Source organism: Equus caballus, chromosome 29, assembly GCF_041296265.1.
Source record: "Equus caballus isolate H_3958 breed thoroughbred chromosome 29, TB-T2T, whole genome shotgun sequence".
In the NCBI taxonomy this organism is placed as follows: Eukaryota; Metazoa; Chordata; class Mammalia; order Perissodactyla; family Equidae; genus Equus; species Equus caballus.
In genome coordinates this window covers 14659022-14676347 of record NC_091712.1, presented here as the reverse complement: position 1 = coordinate 14676347, position 17326 = coordinate 14659022, and the positions used below count along the sequence as shown (strand labels likewise).

Here is a 17326-nt window from a genome sequence, read left to right as displayed (position 1 = left end):
GAAGGACCTGGAGGGAATTATGCTAAGCGAAATAAGCCAGACTGAGAAAGACAAACACCAGATGATTTCACTCATATGTGGAATATAAACAAACACATGGACAAAGTAAACAGCTCAGTGGTTACCAGGGGAAGAGAGCACTTACGTGGTGACAGACAAGAAATAATGTACAACTGAAATTTCACAATGATGTAAACTATTATGAACTCAAATAAAAAAAATTGTACTAGGAACCAAAAATTGAGAGCTTAATAAATTATTCATTGCAACTACTATATAGCTAAAAGAATTTTAACTGGTTTGCATTAAGTATACACACTTGAAATAAATGTTCTATAGCTGTACATGTGAATGTAAAATATTAAATTCACAAGGACCCTTTGCCATGAATCAGCTGTGACCCAAGTCAATCATGTATATTTACATCTTAAATAAGTATCTTAAGAAACTAAAATATGCAATGTTTATTATCACAAGTTCACTAGAAACAAATTTTTATTCTGAAAAGTCAGGAAAACTATACGTCTAAAATGAAGTTATTTCTACCTTACAGGCTACACTACATTTATAGAGTGTATGTTAGGTCCATACTTTGACTGGGGTTTAAATTCAGGGTCTGCAGCTTCCGGCAGTCCTCGAAAACACTCTTCATGTAGTTTCCTCCTCTATGAAGGAGGGACACAGCCCATTCAACATGACTGTCTCAATGTCAAAAATAACGCGTGGAAGTAGCTGTCAGTCTGCACTCAGTAAAGGTTAAAAAAATTAACATACATTTGATAGCACTGTAGCATACACAGGTTGTAAAATCCTATAAAAACAGTAAGATATAAATAAAGTAAAACACAAACCCCAGAGTGTCTCTTCTTTCATTTATGTTAAATCAAACTGCCATAAGATATTGGACTAAAGCATGGAATAAATCTGCACCTTCAGTAGCAATTAAAATATCTGGTTTCAAAGGGAAGGGACGGCGTGTTGACAAGAGCTGCATGTTGTCTGGCTGTAAAATATATCACTGACTCACAGGTTAACTATGTCAGTACCATAATAATCTTTTTAAACTTGTGCAAGTTTTGGTCACACTGTTTTTGTTTTCTAAGATAAAGTGCAGAGAACCCCTTCCTCTCCTTTCCTCTTGCAGCTCTGAGCCTTTCTGCCCACAAGCGTGAAGTGCTGTACAGCAGGGCTGCCCGCTGAGTGCGGGGCCGCAAGCTGGGGTTTCTGCAGGCACGGTTTCGCCCGCCTGGCCTAACTTCCCGAGATGGCAGCTCTTCCCTCCACTCTCCTCTGCAGAAGGTGGGGCTGAAACCCATCCCAGCACTGCTCCCTGTGGGACAGGGACTGGCTTATAGGCAGCTGGCCGCTCTTTCTCACACACAAGCATATCTTAATATGCTTCCTTTCAGGTAAGACGGGAAAAAGGTGTGAAGAAGACTCTTATCAATCATTTCTGTAGACCTCAGCACAAGTATTTTTCAATATATTTTCTTGACAATTAGATACCAGGATAAGACTTAATTTAACATTTATAAATACTTAAGAAAAAAGGAATCAATTTGGAAAACTTTATCAACAAGTTATCAAAACAAAGATTTGTTTTTTGACAGTGAATGTACAATATGATATGCCATTATTTCCTCTCTAGGAATAAAAAGAAAATGAGAAATACAGTAATAAGTAAATATAAGCTCAGTAGATTTTTTCAACACTTGAGACATGAGTTAGAAAAAGTGCAATTGAACAAACCAATTGTAAAAGCCATTTTTGCAACAATAAGAGAAATCTGAATATGGACCACATATTAGATGGTATTAAGTAATTATTGTTTATATGTTAGGTGTAATAATGTCATTGAGGTTGCTTTTTCTTTAAAAAGGTTTTATCTGTTAGAGACACAAACTGACGTATTGTAAGTGAAATGATTTATGTGGGATATGCTTTAAAATATTCCAGCTTAAAAAAAAATTGTGCGCATGAGTGTGTTGTAGTGCAGGGATGGGTGGGGGGTGGCGCAGATAAATATGGTAACAGACCAAAGTATTCTAATACTGCTGTTGATATATATAATAAACAAAATAATGGAATTTCACGTCTCTCTCTGAGTGGCACCTGGTGTAATGCACTATACAGATAAAAAAGGTATTTCAGTTATGCATTGCCAAGCACACTTGTGACTTCTGAGAGTGAATCTAGTGTTGCAATTTTAGGGCGTAATGGTAACAGGTAGGTAGGAGTATGGAAGGAATACACTGGAATCACCGGATCTCCTACAACTCAGAGAAAGGCAGAAGAGATGCAACAGAGCTGGGATATTGGACTATATTAATGTATTATGAGAACAAAAGCAATGTCTTGGTTTTGAAGGCAAAGCTCTTTCTATACGAGGCTTGAGGTCACCACATACTCTCTTCATATGTCGTTTCTGTGGTGTAGCACAGCACCAGAAACTCTTGATGGAATTAAATCCTCAGCATTTAAAACTCATATCCACCGCAGTTCTAACGTATAAAAACAAAACATTCTTTACGCTGAGTGCCTTTTTATGCATTCAAGAACACTAAGCTAGACATTTTCTATGTAGGATTTAAGCAGGAGTACAAGTGAATTAAACCATTCAGAGAAAAATGCAACGAAAGCTGCATTAGTTTTGATGACCCATGAACATTGATACATATTATTTTGTGTGATACTTCATCCACATAAAAAAGGCATTCTACTTCTTTATTTTTTTATTTGACAAGCAGCAATATCATGTTTGTCATTTTAATGTAGATACAATTATTAGGTTATCTGTCATATTACAATATTTAAGTTTTTTATTTTATGTCCTTTAAGATACATTAAAAAAAAAAACACATCAACTGCAAACGTGAAGGGGAGAAAAAGCATGGTACCCAACCAGATTTCCACATTTCAGCAATACTTCACTCATTCTTTTAATAAAGTTTTAAGAAATGTCAGAATGACATGAGCTTGAAATATCTCTAGGCATTTTCTCGGACGCTCATGACGTGGCACTGGTGATGTTGTAAACAGCAGAAAAACAGGGGCTGCCAAATGACCAAATTATGGAGGCACAGGCCTGCTTTTTCCCACAGGAACACACCAAATGGTGACGGCAATGACCTCACACCCACACTGGAGGAGAGCGACATCACGCTACGTAGCTGTATTCATCTGCTGACGCTTGGCTGCGTTCAATGTACTGTTTGTCTATGAGAACTTCAATACACTTCTTAATCATGCTGATGCTAGGATTAAACCTAGCTCTTGACTGGCTAATCACCTGTGTAAGAGAGACACAGATGTCAAATTACTGCTAATCAATCAGTTATAATTACTCTTAACCATCAGCTATAAAGGGCCTCAAATTTACTGAGGTTTCATCAAACAGACCTAATCCTATAGGAAAAATATACTTAAAATAATTATGAAACTATAGTAATTAAACTGAATAAAAACATCCTAAATGGATGGGCTTGATCTATCAAGTGAGTGCCGCGAACAACATCAAACTTTTTAAACTCAGAGGACAGTGCACAAGGAGAAAGGAGGCATGAGATCAATTTCAACGTGACGACCAAAAATGCTTGTATGCAAATAAAAGCCCCAACGTTCATGTTGTGAAGGAATTAAAATGCAGAATACTGATATATACTAAAACAAACTATAAACTAATTAGTCTATCTAAATACTCACACATACCCTGCAGTTCCATTTAACGTCTATTCAACATCCAGCTCTTGGCTGAAGTAACACTTTCTCAAGAAAGCTTTCCCCAACATCCCCTTAGTCAAGACCTTTATATACATTGTCATAGTACTTTATATCCTTTTTAAGTGCATGTTAATCCAATTTTATATTTACCTGCATATTATTTCAATAATATATTTCTTCCCTATTAGACTGTGAGCTCCAAAAGGGCAGGAACCATATCTGTGTTGCTCTGCATTACACCCCCGGTGACTAGCACAGCACTCTATCACATGGTGACACTCACATACTCATGGAACAAATGTATATTTGATGTGGTCAAGTTCCTTCAATAACTGGACAGAAGAGTCAATAAACTGGTGAGGTTTAGATCTCTAAATTCAAGCCAAAGCAAACCTGAATTTAATACTGAAATTACGAGTACTGTTCTCATTAAGCAATGAAGCATTTCTTTATGCTGCTTGGGAATCATATTAGTTCTATATTGTCTTTACAAACAAATCTTCCTAATTCATACATTGGTCACATCCTCTCCCCCGGGAAGTCTTGAGGACTTGTCCTCCTTTACCTCTTGAATGAGGGCGTTATGCCGAAGTACTTTCCGTGCTTTCATGATACGAACTATAGCAGCTTGCAGATACATTTTCCGGTCCTCATCTACAGCACTTCTAGTCTGTTCCATTTCCTGTTTTACAAGGAAAAAAAAAAAGCAAATGAGACATTGTCATTGAACTTATTTTTAAATCATTTTTTCAGTGAGTTTACATAAATTTCCAATCAATATTGAGTATCAAATTATACAGTTATAACGTGCCCAATATCACATAGCCATTACCAAAAGAATATCTACAGTGAGCTATATATAATTTCTTGGGCTAAATTTGGAAGGCTATTTTAAAAAAATTAACACTATTATAAACTGTACTCAATGTAAATAGGCAATGAAGTAGAACTTAAACGACACAGAGCAATGATTTCAAGACCGCTGCCCTGTCAGTGAGTACCGACTCTATACCACAATGCTTTTTGATGCTTCAGTAACTGGCTGCAAGTGCACACTGGTTCAGGGTTCAAGGGGAAAAGTTGTAAAGAGTTCCATTTGGATCAAGCAGAGAAGCCAGGAAAGATGGGCCAGAAATGGCCAATCTCCGTGGAGCTCAAGGAAACACAGTAGAAGCAAGGCATTGAAGCAGGCACATTAATAGGGATCTCAGAACCGCTTTCAAAGGATAAAATACAATCCACACATTACAAATTATTTTTCATTAGCCTAGAGGAAAATGGGATCCTGAATATTTTAGGGTTCAAATTTAATAGCAATTAATCACCGTTTATGTCCCCATGGGGGAGTAAGTTCCTGAAGAGGACCTGGCATCTTATACACCCTCACATCCTGCCCTGAGCCCAAGGACAGGGCAACTCACAGAGGCAATGAGGAAATTTAACTGATACGAACAGGCTATCCCAGACCAACTGGATAACCACTGCTGAGTTACAGGGCAGCAGCAGCTCACCACACAAATGGCTCACCTGGTAGTCTGGAGCCTGCTCCAGAACCCCCAGATCACAATTCGTGTTTCAATAAGATCCCCAGGTGGCTCACTTGCCCATGAGAGTTGGAGAAGCAATCTCAACAACTTTTCTTTGAAAGAAATATGTTGTAAAACTTTCCCTTATTTTACAAGTGAAAAATATAAGAGATTATAGTAGTATTCAAGGCAGGAATTTTTGGAAAGAATGCAAAGCATCGCCACACACTTTAATACAGTTTAAGAGCACATGTGACTAAGCTATACCACTTTTTCCTTCGATGCCCACTACACTGCTATTTTTAAAATCTGAAATACCAGCAGAGACTCTGTTTCTAAGGTTGGTCAACACAAAGAATAAACCAGAAAAGAAGTATCATATCATAATTTTGATGTGCAATGTTTTGCATTATCTCAATTTTACTACTTGTAAAATGTCCAATGCTTAAATATTTCCCAAAGAAATGATATTAAAAAGCACTTACCTGTGGTGTGTCTTTCTGCATTGACGTAGTAATCTTAAATTTTGTTCTTTTACTGCTGAAGTTCATATTTAATGAAAATGAAGATTCCGCATCGATGTCTTCCTACAATTAAAAATAATTCATTTACATTTATAAAAAATTATTAAACAGTTGCTGCAAATAAGGTCATGAAATTAAATAACGACCAAGCAAAAAAGACTAAACTCTCATAATCTTTTACATTACAAATATTATTTAAGAGTAAAATAATTGTCTTGTGTCAAACCAAAAAAAAAGCAGTAACAATTCTTTTCTAATATTACACTTGATAGAATTTTAATCAGTTTAGATTTAGAAATGAGCTATTTTCTGGCCCAACTATTATATATATTACCTTTGCCTAAGACAGAAGAGTCAAGCTCACTGGCTTAAACAGAATTTAACATTTTAATTTTTATGAAACACCAACGTTCATAATTTTTCCATCACCCCAATTTGAGAAACCGAACAACCTAATGTTTCTCAAAATGCCGCAATTACAAAATGCCAATTAAAAATAACCAACTAGAGAAACAAGCTGTTTCCAGGGCACACGAGGACCATCTCTCCGTGACCCGGGGTGATTCTGACAGAGCTCATCCTCCAAGTCATGTTTTATTCACTCTGCCAGAAGCAAGTGGTCTTTTCTCAAGTAAAAGCTGTTAAGCCAATTTTTAGAATTACAACTTCTCTATCAGGCTTATGAAAGCCACTCATATCATGCAGTGGAATTTCTCCATTCACAGGATCAAGAAGCACTTGGCAGATGGACTCATTCTCAATAATAACATAAGAAATTCTGCTAAGGAACTGGCAGATTCATAATTAAAATTTAATGTGCAAACAACCTATATTTATTTTGTGCATTTCTGGGCAGCAAAAACATGTTTTAGAAAATTTTTTAAGCATTTAGTGAAGTTTAAAATTTTTAACTCAAATTTTTAATCATAATTAATTGCCTCAATTAAACCTTAATATTAAGAATTTAATATTTTGTTAAGATTCTGAAAGTCAGAAAAATTAATCATTTCTCAAAATTAAGAAAAGCCTGATTTGAATTTCAGAATAAAATGCCATTTAGAGCTGTTCAATTATAGGCTAACAAATATTACCATAATCTTAGAGATGTCAGCAAAATGAATTGATGAGAGAAATAAGCTGTAGGCTACTAACCAAAATAAAAATGAAATATTTACAAGACTTTTTTCTTATAGGCACAATAATTTGAAGCAGGAGATTTAACCCACATCCGTTGCTTTTTTAACCATTTAAATATCCAAGATACCCTCTAACAACAACAAAAACTTACTACTAGAAAAATAAGTTGTAAAGAAAAAAGGAATCTAGTATTGGCTTGCTATTCTCACGACAGACATTAAAAATATATGGTGGTTAGCTGAGTCCTGAAGTTAAGGGACATGAGAGTGGGAGCATTTGGGATGGAGTGATACATGTCAAATATGTGTACAAAGAGATATCAATAGGCTGTCATTTCCTATTGTAGGACCATGTAATTAAATATTAACATGAAAAATACTCAGACAGATTTGTGAGAAGCTGCAGTTTTCAAACCTCAGTTAACCAGAATCTTCCCAGTGGCAGAATTTATACTTTTCAGTAAACTGTCATAGTACAGGACAAAGAAAATCAAACTAGAAAGGGCACGCAGGCACCAACTTATATAGCCATCTCTGTGACTCCTCCAGCTCACAGCTGTAAGGAGTCTGGAGTAATGTAGCTCATTTAAGCACTTTCCAAAGTACGAAGGTCATTAACAACTATAACCTTACTTTTAAAACTGCAAACATCCCATGAAAAAGCTTTATGTTTATAATACTTAAATTTCTTGAAATATTACCGCATACCTTTTCTGAATCATGGTTAATCATTTTCACATCAAGTAATGATTTGATTGTTTTCGTCAGTTCCTTCTCATTCATCTGAGTGCTGTCTTGAAGCTCTTTATAGCTGACAGTCTCACTGTTGTTAAAGGCAAGAAGAACTGCCATTTGGTATGTTGTAACCATGGCTACATATGGTTTGCCCAGATAGTTCATTTTAACTTCTCCTACAATTAAAACAAAATAGTGATAATAAAGTGATCAAAGAAACATTTCAAAATTACTTGAGTAATAATTATTTTGCATATTTTTCTCTTCAAAGAGAGAACCAAGGACTTATTAAATCGTTGTAAAGCCATTTCTGCTAGCAATGTAATTAGGGGAGGGATATCAGTTTTGAGTACGTAGTATGAATTATAGTCAGGCTATCATAATTTTGCCAGTAGGTATGAACAATGTCATTAAATATTAATAGGAAGGCTAAGACTTGGGCAGAAAAAAAAAAGAGGACGTGGGGCTAGGAGGAGAAACGGACAGACAGACAAAGGGGAGAGAATGACAGCTTGTAAGTAGCAACTGCCTCATACGCTGTGTACATCTGGTCTACCCCAGGTAAGGTTCAAGCCTACAGGGAGGTCTGCAAGCACAGAGAAGATGCTTCTGCGGCTCCACCTAAACTGTCATTTCGCCAAAATTTAACAATGCTATTTTGTCTCATAAATAACATTTTTCTACCCAGTAATTTTCTAGAGGCAAATACAAACGGGAGGAGAGACAAACAGGCAGATCCATTATTTTGTTGAAATGGTTGATAGAACAAAAATGTTCTAAACTCTACACTACCCTGAGAGCTACAAAAGATACAGCAGGTTTAGGCATACTACAGTGCTGCAACGTCCCAGGGAGACAGCACACTGAAAAGCTTGTCACAAACAGTATGACAAACACGCATGCACTCTGTTACACACACAAAAGTTAACGCAAGTCAAAGAGCAGTTTCCTAAAGCATACAATTGTGGTTTAGTGACTGTATTTTCTCTCTCTCTCTCTCTCACACACAGGCTGCATTATTTGACTGTTAATGGATTTATAAACCAAACCAGCATGAGATTTGGTTTTAGAGCTCTCTACTGTAACTCAAGGAAACTGTATTTCACATGAACTCACTGCAGAGGCTGCATTCTCCCTGTTAGTAGTAATTAGTAACTCTGATCAAGATTTTGTGCTTCTTGTCTTTATTCATTATGTAACAAAGATTTTAAAGGATATAAGTCAATTCTCCAACTTATCAATACCACACATGCCTAATCTAACTTTCATTATGCCTCAACTTATTTCAGAAAAAACTGATATTCAGAAATATTCTTCAAAATTATCTGAATAAGAACACCTAGAGAAAAAATTCTCTCTGAATTTTTGTGAAAAGAGGCTTAATATATTAATTAGAATATCCAATTCATGCAAAGTAAAAAATTATCATTAGGAGTGTCCTACTAACATAACAATTAGTATAAAGAGTATTTTAAAGATTTTCATTTCAACATTTAAGTTTCGGAAATGTGATAAGAAGCAAAACATCACATAAATTGCATATATTGTTTGTGCACAGACTGCTTAATCATATGCTAGAAACAAGTATGAAACAATGCATCAAGCCCCTGGAAGATTAAGTAGGACCATCAGCCAACATGTCCCTGATGCTGTAAGATACTGCCATGGGTTTGGAAACAGAATGAGTTTTCTGTGACACAAAACAGTCTTTCACTACCACCAGAATTCAAGGAGCATTAGGAGACAATGCAAGTAAGGGGTCAAGGTATCATTTACTTATTATCAAGTTCATTCTACAACCCTTAAAAAGAAGAAAACTAGTTAGTTTTGTATTATGCCTTTTTTGTAGTTGTTGCTATTTTTCAATAAATTGTTGGGATCAGGGGCACATGGACCTCTTCCCTTTTTGTTCAGCACCATGCTCTTATTAGTCAGCCCACAGCTGAAATAAACGGAGAAAGAGGGACATGTGGGGCAGGGAGGGAAACTCCAAATTTGGATGGTTTATTTAACTACTGCCATGTGAAATGACAAAAGAGGTCATTTACCCTGCAGAATAGGTTGGCAAACTCTACGAAACTCCAAACTACAAAACATTCTGATACATAGATACTTTAAAAAATAAGCCAACCATAATTCAAGTGGTATTTACAATTACAGGAAATAAAGAGTGGGCAGAACTCTCCCAAGAGTTTCATCCAAGTTACTCCCCCGTGACCTGTCGGCTCCCTAGCCTCTAAGGGAAAGCTCTTCTTTACAGAAGAATGTCAGCTAGTAAATGTTGCATGATTAACAGAATATTATTAATTTGCAAACAGTGATGAAATAACTGATTCAAGCCACAATCACCAGTGGATGCTAAAACCATTAGGTAAGGTTGTTCCTGGAAAAAGGTATTCCTATGGGACCTAAGTATCACCCCTCAGGTCACGTGCGAATTGAAAAAGGGAAAGAGTATCTTTCCAACAGAGATAGCTGTTGGTCAGCACCTTACCCAGGTGACCAAGTATAGTATCTCCAACAGTGGGACAATCTGACATTACATGCCTTATGATGTAATGCAACATGAAGGACACAGGACCACCTAAGAAGTATTCTTGCCAACAATACTGAATCTAAATATAATCAAACTTTTAGATCTAATTTCTACTTTACAGAAAGTACAGGGAATAGAAAACAAATAAAATACCTCCCAAGCAAATAATCTGATAAATCCAGAACACTCGCTGTTCTCTGAGACAACTGCCCTGGTCTTTTCCAAACAGTACTTGGAGCGGGCTTAAAGCGGGAGGAGCGGCGGGGAAAGGATGTGGGAGATACAATAACCAAGTACAATTAGTGACATTTGATTGCTTTAAAAACAGGCATTAAAGTCTCTTGAGGGATAATCAGGGAAATCTGAACAGAGACTGCACATTAGATATTAAAACCCCTCACAATGTTAGCTGTTGAAGTATTGAAATCAATAACGAGAAAACTTCAGTCAATGACAAAGAATCACGACCTTTTAGGGTATGTGCAACATTCTGGTGTGACTTTCATTTTGGCAAATTTGCCAGATTTCATTTTGGCAAATAATACTAACACATATAATGATTTACAGCTCACTAAATGTTAATGCGATCTAATCATATGAATTATTTATGCATCGTCTACGTTTCTATGTGGATGATGTGTCTCTCTTGGGTTCATCATTTATCACTTCTCTCTCAGCAACTGACCTGGGATTCCTATAACTTCTTGTGAGGCCACAAATAAAACTCATTTATATCCAGACAGTGTAACAGTGTCCAGGTTCTGCATTTGCCTTTCTTCATCAAGTTGTTCTCTCAGAATAATTCTATCCAATGTCCTAATCATAAATCCAATGGAATTTCCCTCTTTCTCTCATTCAGTTTCTCTGTCATATCTGATACAGAAGATTGCTTACTTCTTAAAATTCTTACTCTCTTGGTGATAAGCTCTCAACATCTTCTTTGCCTATCTTAGCTAAGTCCTATTCCTTCTTGAAAACCGAGTTCAGAAGCTATTTACTGAGAACCCTTTCCTCACCTGCAGCTGTTTGCTACCACTGACCTATGGGATGCTGCAATACCATGGGCTTGCCTCTCTATCAGAACACCCCAAACACTGTACTACAATTATTTACTTGTCTGTCCTCCTACTAGATGTGAGCTTTTTGAGGGCTGAGGCTCTGTATTTTATCTGTATGTGGCATACAGGAGTACTCGGAACACAGAAGATGTTCTCTGAGTTGATAAATGAATTTTACAAAGATAAAAGATGAGTAAACAGGTTCAGAGAAGTTAAGTAACTTGCTCAAGGTTTACAGCTAGAGGCTAATATCCCTACATCTTCTGATTCTAAATTCCTCCAAAGACCACTTTATCCCCTATCTCCAACCACTTGTGGGCTCTGGATGACAATACAAAAATACCTGGGAATGTGGAAATGAACTAGGAAGGACTAATTTTGACAATATGTATAAGCACGAGTGACAGGTGTTCTCAAAAAACAGAACTGAGTGATCAGTCCAGGATCAGAGCCAACATTCTAAAGAAGTCCTGGAGCTTTGTGACAAATGTGGGGATTCCAGAACAAGGACCTTAAAGGTGGGTAGTGTTTGAGAACCTCTTGTTAAGTGAATAAATGAGAAACAAAACCAAAATAAAACTTTGCACAACACTTTCACTGACAGATGACAGATATCTTCGGTGCCTTCAGTGATTCAAAACAAGAAATGAATTTACAACATTAACATCTCTTTCCCAAAGGAAGAAACTATTTGGCTTTAATTAAGATACATACACACAACACTAAAACAAACCAAAACAAACAAGAATTCCAAAAATCTGGTTATTATAGATCAGCTTGGGAATTTAATACAGTTCAAAAACAGAAAAAGAAAGTTGTTCTCTTTCCTATTTAGGTGTTATTGGTAACAGTTTTCATGTCAAATTCCAATGGCAAAAGCTATATACAGTTTTTTCTTTTTTCCTATATAAAACTAGTTGCTGAACACCAAAAAAGTGAGCCCTTCACTAAAATTACTTCAGGAGACAGGATGATTATTGCTGAAACACTGAGAATAACCAAGAGAGCTTTAAATTCACCAAGATCGATAGTCAGGGGAAGTAAATTAAATTCAAGAACATTATGATATATCAGTTTTTTTGTTATCCAAAGGCTGGTCCAGCAATGTTTTCTTCTTAAAATCAATCATATTAACTAAATGAAAACAGAAAACATTCACAAAAGATGTAAAATTAAAGGCCAACTACTAAGTGACTACTTACTAAAAATACCAATAAACATCTCTTTATTTCACAAACTACTGAAAAAATTAAAATGCCCAGCTTGTTCAATAAAGATAAATTTGTATAAATATGTATTACTATGTACTAATTACTATGTACTAATATGTATTATTAACATAATGAAATCTCGTATTCCAAATGTAAATTAAATAAATGGCATTTAAGAGAAATTACTGAGATGCAATTTCTCTTACGTGAGTGAATACAAAGAATTTCCTAATAAGGGTTATGGCAGCTGATCAGATTTCCTTGCACCATTTCTAAGAGAGACAAACATACACAGCCTTCCCCTTCTTGTAGAGAAAGCAGATTCAATGCACTTCTCAAAGCACAGCTTCAGCAAAAGTAGAGCAAATCTGAGCGCCTGCTTTCGCTAACATCTTCAGGCAACTCAGAGCAACACACACAGTCTAGAACCATGCAGCTCCTGAATGACAAATCCTATTGTCAAATGAGTGGACCTCACTGTTCCAGAAAGAAGCAAACGAAATTATTAGATTCTGATTAAACTTTTCTAAAATTGGAAACTACTGGAAATTAAGACATTCTAGAAAAAGGATTTACTATTGAGTTTACTATAGTACCATAAATAAAAATCAAATGGTTAGGTCTCCTTCTAACGCTATAACAGTTAATGAAATTTCTAAAGAGATCTGGCATATTTAGAGAAAATAAAGTTTTCAGGAGTATCAGACTCATCAAGTCTGGATTTCTAAATAAAATTTCTAATATCTATAAAAAGTAGTTTGTTATATAAATGTAATAAACCATTATAAAATTCAGAAATTTTCTTAATAAGCAGTAATAATACAAGCACTATAATTAAACTATCATTAGAAAAAACTTATAATTAGGCTACAGGAAATTTCTAAATTATTAACATAAGCATATCAGGTAAATTTCATTAAACTAGATATAATTTAATGCATTTTACCTGTACAGAGGTAATGTAACCATGTAAGTTTCCTCCCACTGAAATGCTGACTGTAAAATAATTCAAACTGTAAAAAAGAAAAAAATATCAAATTATTTTCAGCTACTATAACACAACTTACTTGGCTATTACTATACTAAAAAAGTAAAAAAAAAGTTCATGTTAGAAAAGACACTATAGCTCATCTGGTATACCTACTCATGTTACAGATGAGAACACACACCCATGTGCATCCCTGACCAAGAGCACACAAATATTAGCCCAGCTCTTTTCACTTACAACCTCGTCCAGAGTTCTCGCTTCTAAACCACGACCCTGTAAATGTGACTTTTTGTATAAATTCAGAAATGACACAGTCAGTGATTGATTATCATTTTTGAATATCGATTTGGATTTTATAAATACTAATTACTGATCCAAAACACCATCATATAAATTTCAATATGAAAATACAAATCATACTTTTATTTCTAATCTATTTGCCAACATATACCCTTGCCGAAGTGATGGGCTGACTAGTACTTTTGTGGTTACCCATACGGTGACATCCACAATCTAACTTCCACCTGAAGTCAAACACTCATACAAGCAAAGCTTCAGAGTACTTGTCTTTGTATCTGCTTTTGTTGATAATATTGTAAAAAATTAAATTTAACATTCTATTAACGTAGCTTTGAAATTTTAAAAACTCCTTCCTTGGATTGAATGTTAATTGTAGGACATCAGTCCAAAAAATACAGAGCTCTTTTAAAGAGTTAGTACACATATATAGTGAAAAAAATGACACTAAAATGTAAAAAAGGTAAAAACTCAACTTCATTATAAAACTGAAAAATAACCAAATACATCATGTCACAATTCAGAACTGTGGACACATTTTTAGCATGATGTGCCATACGTAATATACCTAAAGCTTTTATTTGTATACCAAACTTTAAATAAGCCATCAGCAACCTGTGCCCCATCAGCAGCACGACGCCCACTCCCTGCAACACAAGCCTACAGCCGCCAGCCCAAGAGAGTCACTGAACGCCTTCAGGGGTGTGTTCCAAGTCTGCCTAGTCCTGGGAAGCTGAAGCTTGTTGAGCAAGTTTCCCTCCAAAGGTGCAGGACTGTTCTCTATGAGCAAATCCACCAACCCCTTGGTATGATAAATGGGAAATTACTGGCACCTGCAATACTTAATATATTTCTGCCTGGTTCTAATCCAAAGAGAAAATCAAAATATGTCATAAAAGGAGCCCAGAAGTATGTTTTGACAAATTAATAATCTCTAGGGGTGTCAATAAAGTTCAATTACTATTATAGCACTCAATTTAATTATGAAACATTTACAATGAATTTGTGGACAAAAGCAAAATAACACATTTTTGAAGCTAAGAAAACCAAATTTTAAAATGCTCTTCATAAATTACTTAAACGCAAAACTAGCTTTAGGATGCAGAGTCAGCCCTCGGTATCTGCAGGGATTGGTTCCAGGACCCACCTGCAAATATCAAAATCTGAAAGATGCTCAAGTCCCTTATGGGAAACGGTGTAGTATTTGCATATAACCTATGCACATCCTCCCATACACATTAAATCATCTCCAGATTACTTATAATACCTAATACAATGCAAATGCTGTGTAAATAGTTGTTATACTGTATTTTTAAGGAAATAATGACAAAGAAAAAATGTCTGTACATGTTCGGTACAGACCCAACTAGTGCAGGTGTTTCGATCTGCAGTTCGTTGAACCTGCGGATGGGGGAGCCGTGGACATGGAGGGCTGACTGTACATTCCAAGCTGTGAAGGCACACGTTTACCTCTTTATACTCCTGGCATCTAGTGCTATCAGTCAAGTTTTACTGATGATTATAGTGACGTGTCAAAAGAAAACATTCCTTTATCCTTAAATTTAAACTCTGGTTATAAAGACTCTCATATCTATAGCTAGTCAAGAACAGAAGATTAAGTTCTAAATGGGAATATTATAAATTCAACTGGTATTAAAAGACAAAAGTTGTAAAACTTGCTTAATTATATCATTAAATAATTGTGTTATTAGAGTTTATTAGTAAGAAATATATCTTGACTAAACTTCCTATTTTAAAGTAAATAATAGGCTAAAGAACAGCATCTTTCAATTACCATCTGACGCCGTTAATTAGAACTCAAAGGGCCTTAAAAAGTAATGTCTCATATTCAATGAGTTTATTCACTTCTAAGAGAGAGCTGCATCAATATATACTACTTTACATTTCTTTAGTGATATTCCGGATTGTGGACCAGGTATAAAGTAAGTATAACAATTAAGATTTATTGATCTAACATGCAAAATACTTTGAGTTGAAGCTTAATTTCTATAGTTTTAAAAGATACATAAGTGTAAAATGGAAGTAATTTGTGATAAACAGCTCTATTTAAGATTAAGATGTAAAATATATAAACGTTACCAAGGCAAGATGAATTAAATTTACATGTGAAAAATGTACACTATTAAGTACACAGATGGATTTTCATTCCTATGTAATTGAAAACTTGGATTTACTAGAAAAAAATATAAGGACAAACTCCCTCTACTGGTAATTGGAGAAAATTCAAATGGAGAGAACTGTATTCTTGCAATCATATTTTTAGTCAGAAAGAAATCTGCTTTCTGTTTGTAAATGAGGAAACTGAAACCTGATGAAGGTCATACATTAATAAAGTTTAAGGGGTTTACAAGCTATTATTGGGTCCAGTCTGGCCTGGTGGTGCAGTGGTTAAGTTCGTACACTCCACTTCAGTGGCCCAGGGTTCATGGGTTCAGATCCTGGGCGCAGACCCAGCACTGCTCGTTAAGCCATGCTATGGCAGCGTCCCACATAAAATAGAGGAAGATGGGCACAGACATTAGCTCAGTGACAATCTTCCTCAAGCAAAAAGAGGAAGATCGGCAACAGATGTTAGCTCAGGGCCAGTCTTCCACACACACACACACACAAAAACTACCATTGGAAAATAATTATTTCAAAGGGAGAGAGAAGAACAATATAAAGTTAGAAGGAAACTTTATTTCTGCCAGTCCCCACTCTCTGCCTTAATTTTGACCAGAAAAGCAGCCTCTTAAGAAATAAGTTTTAAGACTGTCAAAGGTGAAGGGTCAGTTTTCTTTCTCTTGCCTGGTCACAAATATATCAAAATGCTTTACCTGGCTACCCTGTCCCCTGCTTCTAGTTTGCACTGATCCTTTTTAAAAATCCATAAAAACATGAACTCACACTCTGCCTATTCAAATAAATGTTCTTCTTTACATAGTTTCTAAGATGTTTTGTGCTATCACGCCTTTTCAAAGAAGATGCAAAAAGTCCAAAATTAGACTCCTATTCTGAAAGTCTACCTTATGCCTGGTAGCTTGAAGGCTACCCGGCTGTTTAGACTACTCTAACTCTGGCATTATCACTATTACTATAACTAGTACCTCTTCTACTATTAGCTACCACTCATTGAGCACTTACTATATACCAGACTAAGCACTTTACTCTATCTCACTTCATCTTCCCAACATTCTGAGGAAGTACTATTACCAGTTAACAGGATATTGGAAAGTTATTTGCCCGAAGTCACAGAGCATAGCAAATGGCAGAATAGACATTTGAAACTAGGAATTATGATTCCAGAACCTACACTGTGTTATTTATAACCGTTATTTTGAAAGAAATAAAAATAATATATTTACTTGAAAAAATGATTCAAACTACCCACTGTGAACATCTCTAGGAAATAGTATAATGAAAGACCATTTTCATCTTAAACTTCATAAATGTATGCACAACTCACTGGTTCACAACCTCAAGTCACTGACCAAATAAGGGACTATTCAAACATAATGATGATTTCTCTCTAAAAAAAAATGCTACATTCAATGTTCATTCAAGAAATGTTCATTCAAGAAATAAGAAGCCTCTT

The 17326-nt window shown here is 35.6% G+C and overlaps 1 protein-coding gene across 8 annotated transcripts in view; it reads right to left on the bottom strand.

Annotated features, from left to right (window-relative positions):
- Positions 1-1749: 1749 nt before the first annotated feature.
- Positions 1750-17326, bottom strand: part of CUL2 (cullin 2) — a 98281-nt gene continuing 82704 nt past the window's right edge. For 7 of the 8 annotated variants that reach the window (XM_023631882.2, XM_070254650.1, XM_023631881.2 and 4 more), the window contains 5 exons: positions 13393-13459; positions 7615-7817; positions 5732-5833; positions 4286-4402; positions 2718-3289 (listed from right to left, as the gene is read on the bottom strand). In XM_023631882.2, the coding sequence (XP_023487650.1) occupies positions 3158-3289; positions 4286-4402; positions 5732-5833; positions 7615-7817; positions 13393-13459 (621 nt within the window). In that variant the 3' untranslated portion in view covers positions 2718-3157. 8 annotated transcript variants of the gene reach the window in all.